Source organism: Trachypithecus francoisi, unplaced genomic scaffold, assembly GCF_009764315.1.
Source record: "Trachypithecus francoisi isolate TF-2019V2 unplaced genomic scaffold, Tfra_2.0 Lachesis_group17, whole genome shotgun sequence".
In the NCBI taxonomy this organism is placed as follows: Eukaryota; Metazoa; Chordata; class Mammalia; order Primates; family Cercopithecidae; genus Trachypithecus; species Trachypithecus francoisi.
Genome location: NW_022681462.1, coordinates 90,801,287 through 90,815,987, shown reverse-complemented (window position 1 = coordinate 90,815,987; position 14,701 = coordinate 90,801,287). Strand labels below are relative to the sequence as shown.

Here is a 14,701-nt window from a genome sequence, read left to right as displayed (position 1 = left end):
AATACATATTCTAAGCCATACTGCATTTTATTTTTTCTTTTTTGGAGACAAGGTCTCACTGTGTCACCCAGGCTGCAGTGCAGTGGCACAATCACTGCTCACTCCAGTCTCAACCTGCTGGGGTCAAGTGATCCTCCCACTTCAGCCTCCTGAGTAACTGGGACAACAGATATGCACCACTGCGCCTAGCCACCAAACTGCATTTAAAATATATATATTATTTATATTAAACATGTTAATATATTAATTTTTTAAATTTTTTTTGTAGCGATAGGGTCTCCCTATGTTGCCCAGGCTGATCTTGAACTCCTGGGCTCAAGTGATCCCCCTGTCTTGGTTTCCCAAAGTGTTAGGATTACATGCATGAGCCACGGTGCCCAGCCACCATACTGCATTTTAAAAAATCTTATTAGCTCACTAAACACATTTAATACAATATCAAGTGCATTTATGTACGACCATGGGCATTTTGCCACTAGCTATTTTAAACCCTTTTACCAACAGGTAAAGATAAACGTGACATTAAAATAATTTTGTATTTAATACTTTGATATTGTATTTTTCTTTCTATAAATTAAATGTCTGTGGCATGTTGTAAATATTTAATAATAAGCAACATTAATCGAAATCATACTTGACTGGCCTTTGCTTTATGGCTACATATTTAATAATAACATTAATTAATTTAGCCTCTACAGTTTGAGGATTTAGAACAAGATGCAGATTATATAGAAGTTAACAAACTATGCTAATTACTGTCTCAAAAACACATGAATTATATTTACCGATGAAAGCAATGCTTTATAAAAATTAATATTAATGATGATAGGTATAGAATCAATAAGAAAGGAACTAGGACACTGGGAAACTTAAAATAGTCTTGGCCTCCAGCAGGTTCGAGATGGCAAGTGCCTGAAAAGAAGTGTTAAGAGGTAAAAATGAAAAAGAAATGACCATGAAAAATACATCAAATCACTGTATTCTTTCCTATGATACTTCTCTTTTAGCTGTAAAACTGTTGATAAATCTTAAGACTTCAATAAATCCATTATTGATATCAGTTATTACTGTGCCAAAGCAAGCAAGAAAAGGTATACTTTGGCATGGGGGTGAGTTAAGGAATCATTTGGGAATTGTAAAAAATAATATAAAGAAGGAAAAGCAAGTGAATATAACAACTGGCTAACTCCAAACCATTCTTATTGAAACAGTTTCAGCAAATAAGCACTGCTGACACTTGAAAATAATAAAATTACATTTATTTTATAATCATCTTTTATTTTGCTTTATATACTGAATATTTTCCTGCCAGTTACTTTTAATTTTTGAAGTGCTATTCTTCATCTGGAAGCAATTAATGCTAATTTTTAACAGGCTTGTACTTGGTCTTTGTAGTAAATGAGTTAGAAATTCCAGAAGCTAAATAGTAACTCTTTAGTACCAGATACTGCACAGTGACCTGAAGAGATAATTTAGCTTTTTATAAAAACTTCAACTTATGTGAGTAGAGGAACATAATTCAGAACACATATGTTTTATGATTAATACCTAACCATATCCTTTGTGGCTTTATGTTAACCTGGAACTTTAGCCAAAAACGAAATTAACTTTTAATTAGTGGAAATCTTTATAGTAATACACATTTTTCTTAAAATCTTTTATGAAGCAGGTAATGTTTTGCTCTATGAACAAGAGATTAAGAAATGATCACTTTAGATGATTTAGCTTTTTGATACAGTTTTCACCCAGAAGATTAATGTTTAATTTTATACATTACTCTTTACCCTTCTTTCTGAGATAGAGAAATGTTCATGATTCTGTTTTGTGCTGTGGCACACAGAGAAGAGATTAAAAGGAGACATTTACAAATCAGTCTACTCACATATTGCTGCCTAACTTAAGATTCTTAAAAAAAAAAAAAAGGCTGATTGGAGAGAGAGATATATATATACTTTTTTTTTTTTTTTAAGAGATACAGATATGTAGATAACACACACACATATACTCTCCCTCCTCTCTTGCAGTTCTGTCCTTGGGCCTTGGGGCCACATTTAAAACTTGTGACTGAGGGTTTTCCCATGCTAGGCCAGCAATTTTATCAACCACCCAAGGGAAAATAATTAGGTAGGTGAAAGGGAATAGATCAGCCTAATATTTGAGAACATACCGGTTTTGTGACCTCATTTTTTTTCCTTTTTTCAAAAACCACTTTCTATTAAAGGTTTAATCGGTGGAATGAAACATCTTGTAACTCTAGTCCACAACCGCTAGTCACTAAAAAGCTGGCTCATTGTTCTGTATGTTCCCATCCAGGTAAGGAGACATAGGGAATTGTTATTAGTATCTCATACCTATGTTTTAATTCTTGTTCACATAGTACTTTTTACATAGCAATGTTAATAATACTTTGAAGGGTTTTACATTGTCTTCTCCACTAGATTGGGAATTCCTTGGAGTCAGTTTTGTTATATACACATAGTAGTCACTCAGTAAATGTTTGTTGAAACCAATAATGTGATGTAGATGATAAATATAGGATAAGTACAGTTTCAAACTATGATACCAGATTAATTAGATCTTAAAATTATGTTTTCAATATAGAAATCCATTTTAAGAAAAAAATATATACTAATAAGTCTTAGGGAAAATGGAACTGAAACCATTGTTAATATATTGGTGATTTGTATTTATCCACTTAAAAGATTCTTCGTTGTCCTATAATGCCTTTTAATTGTGTATGAAGACAGTGACTTAACACTAATTTCTAATGTTCACTATTGTTGAAAATAGCTTGGATCTTCTTCATTAGTCTTGGTTTAAAAAAAAAAAAAAACCACAGAACACATACTGGATCAGAAAGGCCTTTCATTCCCAAAAGAGAATAGGATATCATGTTAACTCATCTTTTAAAAGAAATTCTGCTATATCTAATTGTCTTAATATATTTTTATTAACATTATTATAGATAAAATCATGGAAGAAAATAAATGTTTTTATAAATAAGATGCTATTGTATGGTTTTCTGATAACTTACAAATGACAATTTTAGGTCATATCAAGTATATATGCTCTTACATATTCTCAATACAATGTTGAAAGTAATCACACTTTCCTTTTAAAGGGAATTAAATTTCCACACCCGTGCCACAATCATCATTTGTTCATGTTCCAAGGATAGTTTAAAAATAACTGTAACTGAGAGGTAGACACTAGCAGAGGTAATTAACTGCTATATTCTTTTAATACACTCATTAAAGAAACTATTCTATTAGAGCTATTCTATTAAGTAAATAATTTTTTTTGCCAATAATTACATTCTACTTTTTATACATATAGCTTCTACTTAAACCAGAAAGTTTTCTGTTGTTGATTATTGTAAATCTATAATTTCAAGTGTCTAATTAACACTTTCAAATAGAAGAATAATTTTTTCTAAAGTGTCATGTGATAGTAATAGTTCAAGATCTACTTGAGTCCAAGAATTACTATGATGTCTATTACTCTATCCATGGTAAATGTATTGAAACCTTTCTATATGCTACGTAGTGTGCTAGGCAATATTAATTTTGGAAAATGTAGATACAGGCAAAAAGAATGTATGTGGAAAATAATTATAAAAGGCAAAAGATACACTTTTTTTGGGTCTCCATAAAGGTTCACCTAAGGATCATGAACGTAATGGATGCAGATTATGTAAAAGTGATAAATATTGTGAGCCACATGACTATGAATACTGCTGCCCTTGCGAGTGGCACCGCACAGAACATGATAGGCAACTCAGTGAAGTAGAGAACAATATGAAGAAGTAAGTTTTTTTAAAAACTCATGATTTTTCCTGGCATGACCTATACACATACCTTTGGTTGAATTATTTCCACATAATCTTTCCTCACATGTCTAGACTTGTCACATGTTTAAAAAAACTTTTTTTTCATTTCTGTTCAAATATTTAGCTAACCTAGGAGATAGTAATGTAATAGTTATTCAAAGAGAAGCTTGACTGGGATACTGTAAATTCACATTTCTTATTAAATGGGAGGAGATTGGCTGAGATGATTTCAGAGTCTAAAATTGTCTGATTATAGTAATAACATATATATCATTTTTTTTTCAGGAAAGCTTGCAGTTGTGAGGGATTCCCATTCCATGAGGTAATATCCAGTAATTCAACTGTATTAATTGTAGAAGCTTTCTTAGAAGTTGAAGTCTCAATTCCTATTTTCTTTTTTCTTGCTAGGTTATTCAAGAATTCCTTTTAAACAAGGATAAATTGGTGAAGGTTATCAGGTACCAAAGACCTGATTTGTTATTGTTTCAGGTATCTGACAATAAATTCTTGCTTTACCATATGAAGTTCTATGCTGGAAAGATAGGAGCAGATATTCACTCTGATTGGTGTGAGAGGAGGTTTAAACTTAAGACAGGCAGCTCTTATATTTTTTCAGCATTTATTTCTAATCTCTCATTTGCCATACAGTAGCCATACTTTGTACACTATAAGACAAAGTACAGTTATGCTGTTTTAGAAGATGCCTTAATTAGCATACATGGATATATTGCATCCAAGGATATTTTGGGGGAAGAGGGTTTAATAACAAGAGAATGTCAAGATCTAGTATATAATTATGGAAGGTAGTATCATTTACAAAAAACATTGAGATATGGCCGGGCGCAGTGGCTCAAGCCTGTAATCCCAGCACTTTGGGAGGCCAAGACGGGCGGATCACAAGGTCAGGAGATCGAGACCATCCTGGCTAACACGGTGAAACCCCGTCTCTACTAAAAATACAAAAACTAGCGGGGCGAGGTGGCGGGCGCCTGTAGTCCCAGCTACTCGGGAGGCTGAGGCAGGAGAATGGCGTAAACCCGGGAGGCGGAGCTTGCAGTGAGCTGAGATCCGGCCACCGCACTCCAGTCCGGGCGACAGAGCAAGACTCTGCCTCAAAAAAAAAAAAAAAAAAAAATTGAGATCTGAAATTAATGACCTAAATTTAAATTTGGAACATATTCCATTTACTGTGTGACCCTGGATGTGTATTATTCTCAAAATAGAAATAATATTATCTCATGAAGTCACCATGAGGATTAAATGAGATTATATTAACTCCTAATATAGTGGCTAGGGACATGGAGAGGTTCTATAAATTGCAACAGCTGGGTACTTACAAATATTAATAATGACAGCCACAATAATAATGGCAGCCAACATTTATTAGACTTTTAAATTTGCTGTTATGTTTAACGCATTACATGTAATCTCAGTCTTTATGATCTGTGAACTGGGTTATAATATTTTCACATTATAGATGGTAAAACTGAGGCTAAGAGAGGTTAAGTGAGTTACCCAACATCTAAGAAATATCATCCTGGTGTTCAAACCAAGAGCCTTCACTCTTAATCATTATACAATAATGATTCTTTAGGAGGCTTATTCTTTCTAGAATATTCTCATTGATACTACTTTAACTTATGTTAATTCTAAAGGAAAAATTATTAATATCACCTAGGAGTGCTATTTGTCTCCAAGAGGTAACAAAATCTTCTTTTATTTTTATTATATTTATAGAGATTTACTCTTGAAAAAATGGAGTGGCCCAATCACTATGCATGTGAGAAATTGCTGGTACTTTTGACCCGTTACGACATGATAGAAAGAAAGCTTGGTAGCAGAAACTCTAATCAGCTACAGCCAGTTCGGTAATGTAAAGAACTGTATGGTGAAGATGGTGTTTTTACTTGAATATCTTATAAATAAAATATTCCTAATATCTTTAAGCTTATTTTTGTAAAGGTGGAGGAAAGGCCTCCTGGAATAGTAAAAGCTTATAATCAGAACGACATAGTAGGTCATGCTTTATCATACTTTTCTACTTCAAACACATAGTAATAATAGATTATAAAAAGAAACAAGTGGCCGGGCGCGGTGGCTCAAGCCTGTAATCCCAGCACTTTGGGAGGCCGAGATGGGCAGATCACAAGGTCAGGAGATCGAGACCATCCTGGCTAACCCAGTGAAACCCCGTCTCTACTAAAAAAATACAAAAAACTAGCCGGGCGAGGTGGCGGGCACCTGTAGTCCCAGCTACTCAGGAGGCTGAGGCAGGAGAATGGCCTAAACTTGGGAGGCGGAGCTTGCAGTGAGCTGAGATCCGGCCACTGCACTCCAGCCTGGGCGACAGAGAGAGACCCGTCTCAAAAAAAAAGAAAAAAGAAAAAAAAAAAGAAACAAGCATAAAAGGATATAGCCAGCCTTTATAAGACAACTGTTTCAATGGACCAGGAAAGGAACAAACGTGTAAAGGTAATGCGGGACCTAAAACTGGTTTTGCAGAGCCTTAAATCTAGAAGCCAGCAGTATCATCCAGGAGCTAAATCACTTCAGAGAAAAAAAAAAAAAAAAAACAGGGACCAAAAGTGCAAGATGTTGATGGAGTCAGGCTTATTTCTTGAAACCCAGTAGCTAGGGTGGAATGTCTCTGTTCCTATCAGGAGATAAGAGGCTGGGGTAGACAATAAAAAACTAACCAAATGTTGCCTGAAACCCAGAAAGTCTACTGGCAATCACTCAAAAAGACTAGAGAGATAGAAGTGAAGACAGATAAAATATAAAAGAATTGAAAAAGAAAGCTTAACATATAAAGAAATATAATATTTTAAAAATCAAAAGTCATGACTTCACTTTAGATTAAATTAAGTTTTAAAACAGTCTGACAGGTTTTATGCAAGGGGTGGGTGTGGTTGGCCTTTCAGAATGCTAGAATCCTCAAAAAGATGAAGACATGTCTGTAAGCAACAGAAGGCAAAATTATAAAAGTGTATGTAAATGGATGGATATAAAAAGTGAACTATTAGCTTAAAAATAGTTGTTGAAATAAAAAGCAATAAAGGGGACTCTAGGCTGAACTTGGTCAAAAAAAAATTAGTAATTTGGAAGAGAAATCATTTCAAAGACTCTCATATAAAAAATGCTTAAGAGTAGTTTTGGATTAATTCCTAGAAGCTAATAAAAGAAAAGGTTGAAAAGTAATTTTGAAAAGATGATGATGTCTGAGAGTTTTCCAAAATTTAAGACAGATAAAGTTATACTCCAAATTATAGTCACAATACATAAAATACCCAAGGCATATTGTAGACATCAACGATAAAAGGAGTATCTTAAAAAGTATCAAAAAGGCAACAATCATCAATGGATGTTAAGACCATTAGATGAAAGATTGCTGGAGAGAAAGGATAGTCACAGTCTCAAGTACCACTCTACAAATTAATTACAAAGGAAAAATGATATCTTCAAAAGTGGAGAAATCCAGTGGACGTCAGTTTAACTAAATGATTAATTTCCAATAAAAGGACAATAGACTGATTTCATAAGCTTTCTAATATGTTAAACTGAGAAAGATACCACATTATATAATATTTTTGCCAAAAAACCTTGAGCTAGGCAGGGCGTGGTGGCTGGCACCTGTAATCCCAGCATTTTGGGAGGCTGAGGCCAGTGGATCGACTGAACTCAGGAGTTCAACACCCATCTCTTCCAAAAATACAAAAAATTAGCCAGGCATGGTGGAGAGCACCTGTGATCCCAGCTACTTGGAAGGCTGAGTTGGGAGGATTGCTTGAGCCTGGGAGGTGGAGGTTGCAGTGAGCTGAGATCACACCACTGCATTCCAAACTGTGACAGAGTGAGACCCTGTCTCAAAAAAAAAAAAAAGTTTAATATGTATCTAATCATGAGGAAATACTCTAATGAATCCAAGTGAAAAACATTCTGTGGAGCTATTATGCTGGACTCTTCAAAAATCAAACAAACAAAATCTAGGTAGTTTTTCTGGATTAAAATAAAGAGACAACACAATTTGAGAAAAATGATCCTGATTGAATTCTGAATTGTTTTTAAGTCATAAAGGACTTTTTTTTAGGACAATTAGGGAAATTTGAATATGGTCTGTATATTGTATCAGTGTTAAACTTCCAGAGTGTGATAGTTTTTTGTGGCAGTGTAGGGAAATACTCTACATAGGCTGCAGTATTTAGGGGCGATGTGCCATGAGACGTGTTTGCAACTAACTTGCAAATGGAGAAAGCAAATGTGATAAAATGTTAACAATTGATGAATCTCAGTAATAGCATGTGAGTATTCATTGTACTATTTCTGCAACTTTTATAAAGGTTTGAAATTTTTCAGAATAAACAGTTTGCTGGGAACTATCAAAGAAAAAAGATCAACTATCTGATAGCACACATCTTTCATAACAGTAATAGATGCCAGAAGATGCTGGAGTGATGTTTTGAAGTACCGAGTAAAAATAATTTACAACCTTGAAATCATTAAAACATTATTCATAGGAAAAGCGTTTTTAAACATATGAAGACTAAGAGAGTTTACCACTCATAAACCTTCCTTAAAAGTGCTGTTAAAGGGCTGGGCTTGGTGGCTTATGCCTGGATCAGCACTTTGGGAGGCCAAAGGAGGCGGATCACTTGAGGCTAGGAGTGCTAGACCATTCTGGCCAATGTAGCGAAAACCCCTCTCTACTGTAAATACAAAACATCAGCTGGGCGTGGTGGCACACGCCTGTAATCCCATCTACTTGGGATGCTGAGGCACAAGATCTCTTGAACCCAGGAGGCAGAGGTTACAGTGAGCTGAGATGGCATCACTGCACTCCAGCCTGGGCAAACAGAGCAAGGCTCAAAGAAAAGTGTTGTTAAAGGATATACGTCAGCAAGAGAAAAAATGAACACAGAGGGAAGATGTGAATTACAAGAAATACGTCAGCCCAGGAATTGATTAAAACATATTTGGATAATTTAATAAACTGACTAGAAAAAATTATATATATAAATATTTGTATAGTATGTAATGATTAATACATGATGATGATGATGATGATGATGATAAGCCAAAACTCCCAAAGTATGCATTCAAACACCTGCTAGAAATATAATCTGTCTTCCAAACCAGCACAATTAAAATAAGAAAGTAAAACTATCAAACCAAAAGAATACAGGAAGAAAGAAGGTGGAAGGAACAAAGAAAAAGCTGGTGACAGCAAACAAGATAAGATGCATGAATGAATCCAGCAGCTATATCAGTAATCACCAAAAATGTAAGCAGATTAAACTCATCTATTAAAACACATATTATATTGATTAAGTAAATAAAACTCAGCAATATTCAGCTTATAAGGTACATGTAGAATAATACTACACAGAATTTGAAAATAAAAGAGATTTAAGAACACTTAGTAGGCAAATATTGTACTTACCAAAGTAATATAACAAACTTTAAAACAAAAATCATTATTGTGGAGGTGAGGAACACTGCATAATAAGGTAAGAAACAATTGACTTAGAAGATCTAATAATAATAAACTCTATGTACCTAACAATATTATCTTTTGAATAAACTAGTCAAAGGACTAGGCAGTAATTCCTTTAAATGTTTTTACTTGGGGGAAAAAAAAACTATGGAAATTATTCAGGTTACAAATGGAAAATTTCCAAATATCTTATGCGATTAGACTTCATTAAATGAATTTGTTTTTCAGAATTGTTAAGACCCGAATCAGAAATGGAGTTCATTGTTTTGAAATAGAATGGGAAAAGCCTGGTATGTATTCACTTTAAGCAAAATATTCCATTTATAATATTTGACCATGTATGTCTAGTAAATATTCTACATGTGTGTGAAAAATAAAGATGAAACCCATCACATGCACCACAGGTTGATTTCATAGTTTGCCTGTGTTATTTTAGATAGGTTTTGACTAATAGTAAACATGATAAACTTTGATTTTATTTTAATGTCCTAATTTGACATTTCTTTTGTAATGTTTAAGGAAGTAATGCTGAAATAATTTTTATTTATATTTCTCAAATATGCTTTTACAAATGCTCTGGTCATTCAATGTCATATATAATAAAATACCCATGGAATACACTTCCTTTCCTTTTCTTTAACCCTGCTTAGTTTTCAGTGGGAATTTTTTGTTGTCATATTCTTATTTTTGCTACAGACAGAAATACAGTGAACTCTGAATTAGCTCCCAAACTGGAGATAGTGAAACACAGATAATTTAAAATGGAAAATGGCACCAAGTTGATTTCTGTTTGGCTTTGAAATTAAACTGTATGATCATATTTGAGAGAACAGGTTTGTCCAGTGAAAGTTTAAGCTGTAGGTAACTTTGAAGAATGAAATTACAGAGAATTAGATAAATCATTCCAAGCAGTAAGAGGAAGATAGAATGCTGAAGAATTTTGAAAAGTATTTAGAAACAGTTACACCGACTAGTATATTTTCAGGAAAGAAAATGATACTAATTTAAGTTTGGCAATGCATCTCTCCTGTCAAGAACTGAGGATCAGATACCCATTTTCACTGATCCTCGTGGGAGCTATTACAGGAGAAAATATACTCCAAGCTAGTTTAACTAAGGAACACTTTTAAGATCACTCATTCTCTTTGTTTCTGCTTTAAACTTATCAGTATTTTCTTTATAATTTGGCTTATTTTATAGTTTTGCCCACATATAAACCCAAGAATCTAGTGTACTGTTTATAAATACACTGTACTGTAAATTTACGTATGAACATTTTTATTTTCATTTATTAATTGCTTGTAAGTCCAGTTAGATTGGGCTTGAGACATTGATACCCTCTGAAACAACAATCTGGGAAGTAGTAATACTTTTTTTTTTTTTTTTTCTTGAGACAGAGTCTTGCTCTGTTGCCCTGGCTGGAGAGTGCAGTGGCACCATCTTGGCTCACAGCAACTTTTGCCTCCTGGGCTTAAGTGATTCTCCTGCCTCAGCCTCCCGAGTAGGTGGGGTTACAGGCACCTGTCATCACGCCTGGCTAATTTTTGTATTTGTAGTAGAGATGGAGGTTTCCCATTTTGGCCTGGCTGGTCTCGAACTCCTGACCGCAGGTGTTCCACCCGCTTCGGCCTCCCAAAGTGCTGGGATTACAGACGTGAGCCACTGCGTCCGGCCTGGAAAGTAGTAATGCTTTTGATGACCCTTTCAATTGTGTTCTTTTCAGAAGCCATCACTAAAGAAAGCTGATGTTGAGTTTTAGGAAGCTATTTCATTTCTTACCTGGAATTTTAACACTTACTTAACTGAATTAAACCAACCAACCTTACCTAAACAAAGTTTTCTGTTCTTTCAGCTACTGCTACCATCTCTGAAATAAGAGAATTTAAAGTTCTAATTTAGAAAGAATCTCCAGCTATTGCCAGGCAAAAAGAAAATAAATTATGTACTGCTATCAACAGATTGTTAGAATATAGGTGTTATAAAGCAAGATTTGCAATGAATAGTTCATTTGTGAATGACTTATTTTACCTGGTAAACCTAGTTACCTGGAAAGATTGAATTTTTTTTTTTTTTTTTTTTTAAGATGGAGTTTTGCTCTTGTTGCCCAGGCTGGAGTGCAGTGGTGCGATCTCGGCTCACTGCAACCTCCACCTCCTGGGTTCAAGTGATTCTCTTGCCTCAGCCTCCCGAGTAGCTGGGATTACAGGCACATGCCAGCACGCCCGGCTACTTTTTGTATTTTCAGTAGAGATGGGGTTTCACCATGTTGGTCAGGCTGGTCTCGTGTTGGTCAGGCTGGTCTCGAATTCCTGACATCATGATCAGCCCGCCTTGGCTTCCCAAAGTGCTGGATTACAGGTGCGAGCCACCAAGCCTGGCCAATTGGATTTTTTTTAAATGCGTAATTAAGGATGCTTTGCTGTGTTTAATTTAATCTTTTAGAACATTATGCTGTGGAAGATAAACAACATGGAGAATTTGCTCTGCTAACAATAGAAGAAGAATCATTGTTTGAAGCAGCATATCCTGAGATCGTTGCTATTTACCAAAAACAAAAGTTAGAAATTAAAGGGAAGAAACAAAAACGTAAGTTTTGGGTTTGATAGCTATTTATGCCACATGCAAATGTTATAGAAGAGCCACCTCTTCTGTGTGAATCTACTCTGTCTAAATTTTACTGAAAAATCTATAAAATCAAGAGTCAAGAATTGTGGCCGGGCGCGGTGGCTCAAGCCTGTAATCCCAGCACTTTGGGAGGCCGAGACGGGTGGATCATGAGGTGAGGAGATCGAGACCATCCTGGCTAACACGGTGAAACCCCGTCTCTACTAAAAAAATACAAAAATCTAGCCGGGCGAGGTGGCGAGCACCTGTAGTCCCAGCTACTCCGGAGGCTGAGGCAGGAGAATGGCGTAAACCCAGGAGACGGAGCTTGCATTGAGCTGAGATCCGGCCACTGCACTCCAGCCCGGGCTACAGAGCGAGACTCCGTCTCAAAAAAAAAAAAAAAAAAGAGTCAAGAATTGTATTCCTCCTTGTCTTCACATACTTTCTTTTAAAGCTGAAAAGCCAGGAATAAAACATTCTGCTCTGTCTACTAACGGTTTAAGCAAGTGTTAATAATAATAGTTATAAATGGTCAGCAGCTACCATTTATAGCATATTCGGGTTTTAAATATATTTCTTCATTTCCCAGAACTCAGTGAGGAAAACAGCTCAGTTGTTTTCAGAGGGAAATATTTTATAATATTTAAATATTTTATAATCTAGGAATGCACTGAGACCAAAAAAAGCCAAAAAAAATTCATACAGATTTCTCTCTGAACTGTTTACTTATTTTTTTTTTACCCAAGTTAAAGCAAAGAAAATAAATGTTGATTATATGTATTTTTTTCTTTTCAGGTATTAAGCCTAAAGAAAATAATTTGCCAGAACCAGATGAAGTAATGAGCTTTCAGTCACACATGACTTTAAAACCCACATGTGAAATCTTTCATAAGCAGAATTCCAAGTTAAATTTGGGGATTTCCCCTGATTCTGCATTACCACAGGAATCTATATCTGCCTCATTGAATAGCTTGCTTTTACCTAAACCTACTCCATGTTCGAATGTACAAGAAAAGTTCATGTCTTCTCCAAGACCTTTGGCTATACAGCAAATTAAAGCTGTCAGTAAGTCTCTAATTTCAGAATCTAGTCAACCCAGTACCTCATCTCATAATATATCTGTGATTACTGATCTACATTTGAGCACTATTGACTGGGAAGGTACATCTTTTAGTAATTCTCCAACTATTCAAAGGAATACTTTTTCTCACGGTTTAAAATCAGAAGTTGAGTCAGAGCTATCAGCCATCCCTGGTGGCTTTGAAAATATCCCAGATCAACTGTCATGTGAATCAGAAAAGTATACTGCAAACATAAAGACAGTGTTGGATGAGGATTCTGATAGGATTAGTCCTGAAGAGCATCTACTTTCTGGCATTACTGATTTATGTCTTCAAGATTTGCCTTTAAAGGAACGAATATTTATAAAATCATCATATCCTCAGGATAGTCTACAGCCAGATGTCAACCTGAAAACTTTGTCCATACTTAGTGTAAAAGAACCTTGTATTGCTAACAGTGGTTCTGATTGTACATCACATCTTTCAAAGGATCTTCCAGGAATTCCCTTGCAAAATGAATCCAGAGACTCTAAAGTTCTAAAAGGAGACCAACTGCTTCAGGAAAACTCTAAAGTCAATACTTCTGTACCTTATTCTATCAGTAACACAGTAGTAAAGACCTGCAATGTTAGACCACCAAATAGTGCTTTAGATCATAGTAGAAAAGTTGATATGCAAACCACTCAGAAAATTTTAATGAAGAAGAGTGTTTGCCTTAACAGACATTCCTCTGATGAACAAAGTGCCCCAGTGTTTGAGAGAGCTAAGTACACAACTCAAAGAATGAAGCACAGTTCTCAAAAGCAAAATACATCCCAGTTCAAAGAAAGTGGCCACAACAAGTTGGGTAGCCCTAAGATACATATTAAAGAAAGTGAACAGTGTGTCAGATCTTATAAAACAGCTGAAAATGAAGAAAGCTGTTTCCCAGATTCAGCAAAAAGTTCTCTGAGTTCTCTACAATGTCATAAGAAAGAAACCAACTCTGTTACTTGTTTGGATAGTCCTCTTCCTTTACTCCAGAGATTAAAACTAAGATTCCAAAGCACTTGAAAGGAACTTTAAAACACTTAAGTGTAACTTATTATTTTAGTTCTTCAGCAATAGCAGAGACAGAGGGAAGATATCTAGTTCATGTGTGGTAAAAATTTTAATATTCTCTATGTCATGAAACACCATTTTAATCAAAATTGTGATTTTAAAAATGTCACCTAAAACTCGGGTTTTAAAAGATCCTCTGTATTGAAAACTTCTGATAATGCATGTAATTATTATGTCCTTATTCTTTAATTATGGTTTTAAAATATTGGTATAGTACTTGACAGAGTAAATGCTTCATCTCTTTGTTCATTTTTACTTTTACTTCCACAAGCCTCTAAAGTATTTATATTCCAGGTTGTTCCCAAGAGGATAATTCTTTATACTTCTCTGCATTCTTTTAAGGCCTTGCAAGGTCTTCCGTTATAACTCTCTTTCCTAAGAGTTATTTTCTCCCTAAGTGTGAAGATACCTTTAGTGTGCTCTTCCACCTTGGAAGGCCTTGCAAGTCTTCCATTATAACTCTTTCCTGAGAGTTATATTCTCCTTGAGTGTGAAGATACCTTTAGTGTGCTCTTCCACTTTTGGTGTCTTAGTCTCTTTTTTGAGGGGCAAAAATAGAAAAGGAGAGAAGTTGTCAGTATGTTTAGTAAAAATCATGCTTGTAATGGCTGA

At 35.0% G+C, this 14,701-nt stretch overlaps 1 protein-coding gene across 3 annotated transcripts in view; it reads left to right on the top strand.

The window, feature by feature from the left end:
• GEN1 (GEN1 Holliday junction 5' flap endonuclease) overlaps window positions 1-14,336 on the top strand; it is a 28,841-nt gene extending 14,505 nt beyond the window's left edge. For all 3 annotated transcript variants that reach the window (XM_033176498.1, XM_033176497.1, XM_033176499.1), the window contains 8 exons: window positions 2,222-2,313; window positions 3,655-3,805; window positions 4,115-4,151; window positions 4,238-4,318; window positions 5,567-5,697; window positions 9,549-9,610; window positions 11,763-11,906; window positions 12,723-14,336. In XM_033176498.1, coding sequence (XP_033032389.1) covers window positions 2,222-2,313; window positions 3,655-3,805; window positions 4,115-4,151; window positions 4,238-4,318; window positions 5,567-5,697; window positions 9,549-9,610; window positions 11,763-11,906; window positions 12,723-14,041 — 2,017 coding nt within the window. In that variant the 3' untranslated portion in view covers window positions 14,042-14,336. The remainder of the gene's footprint in view (window positions 1-2,221; window positions 2,314-3,654; window positions 3,806-4,114; window positions 4,152-4,237; window positions 4,319-5,566; window positions 5,698-9,548; window positions 9,611-11,762; window positions 11,907-12,722) is intronic.
• Window positions 14,337-14,701: the final 365 nt, after the last annotated feature.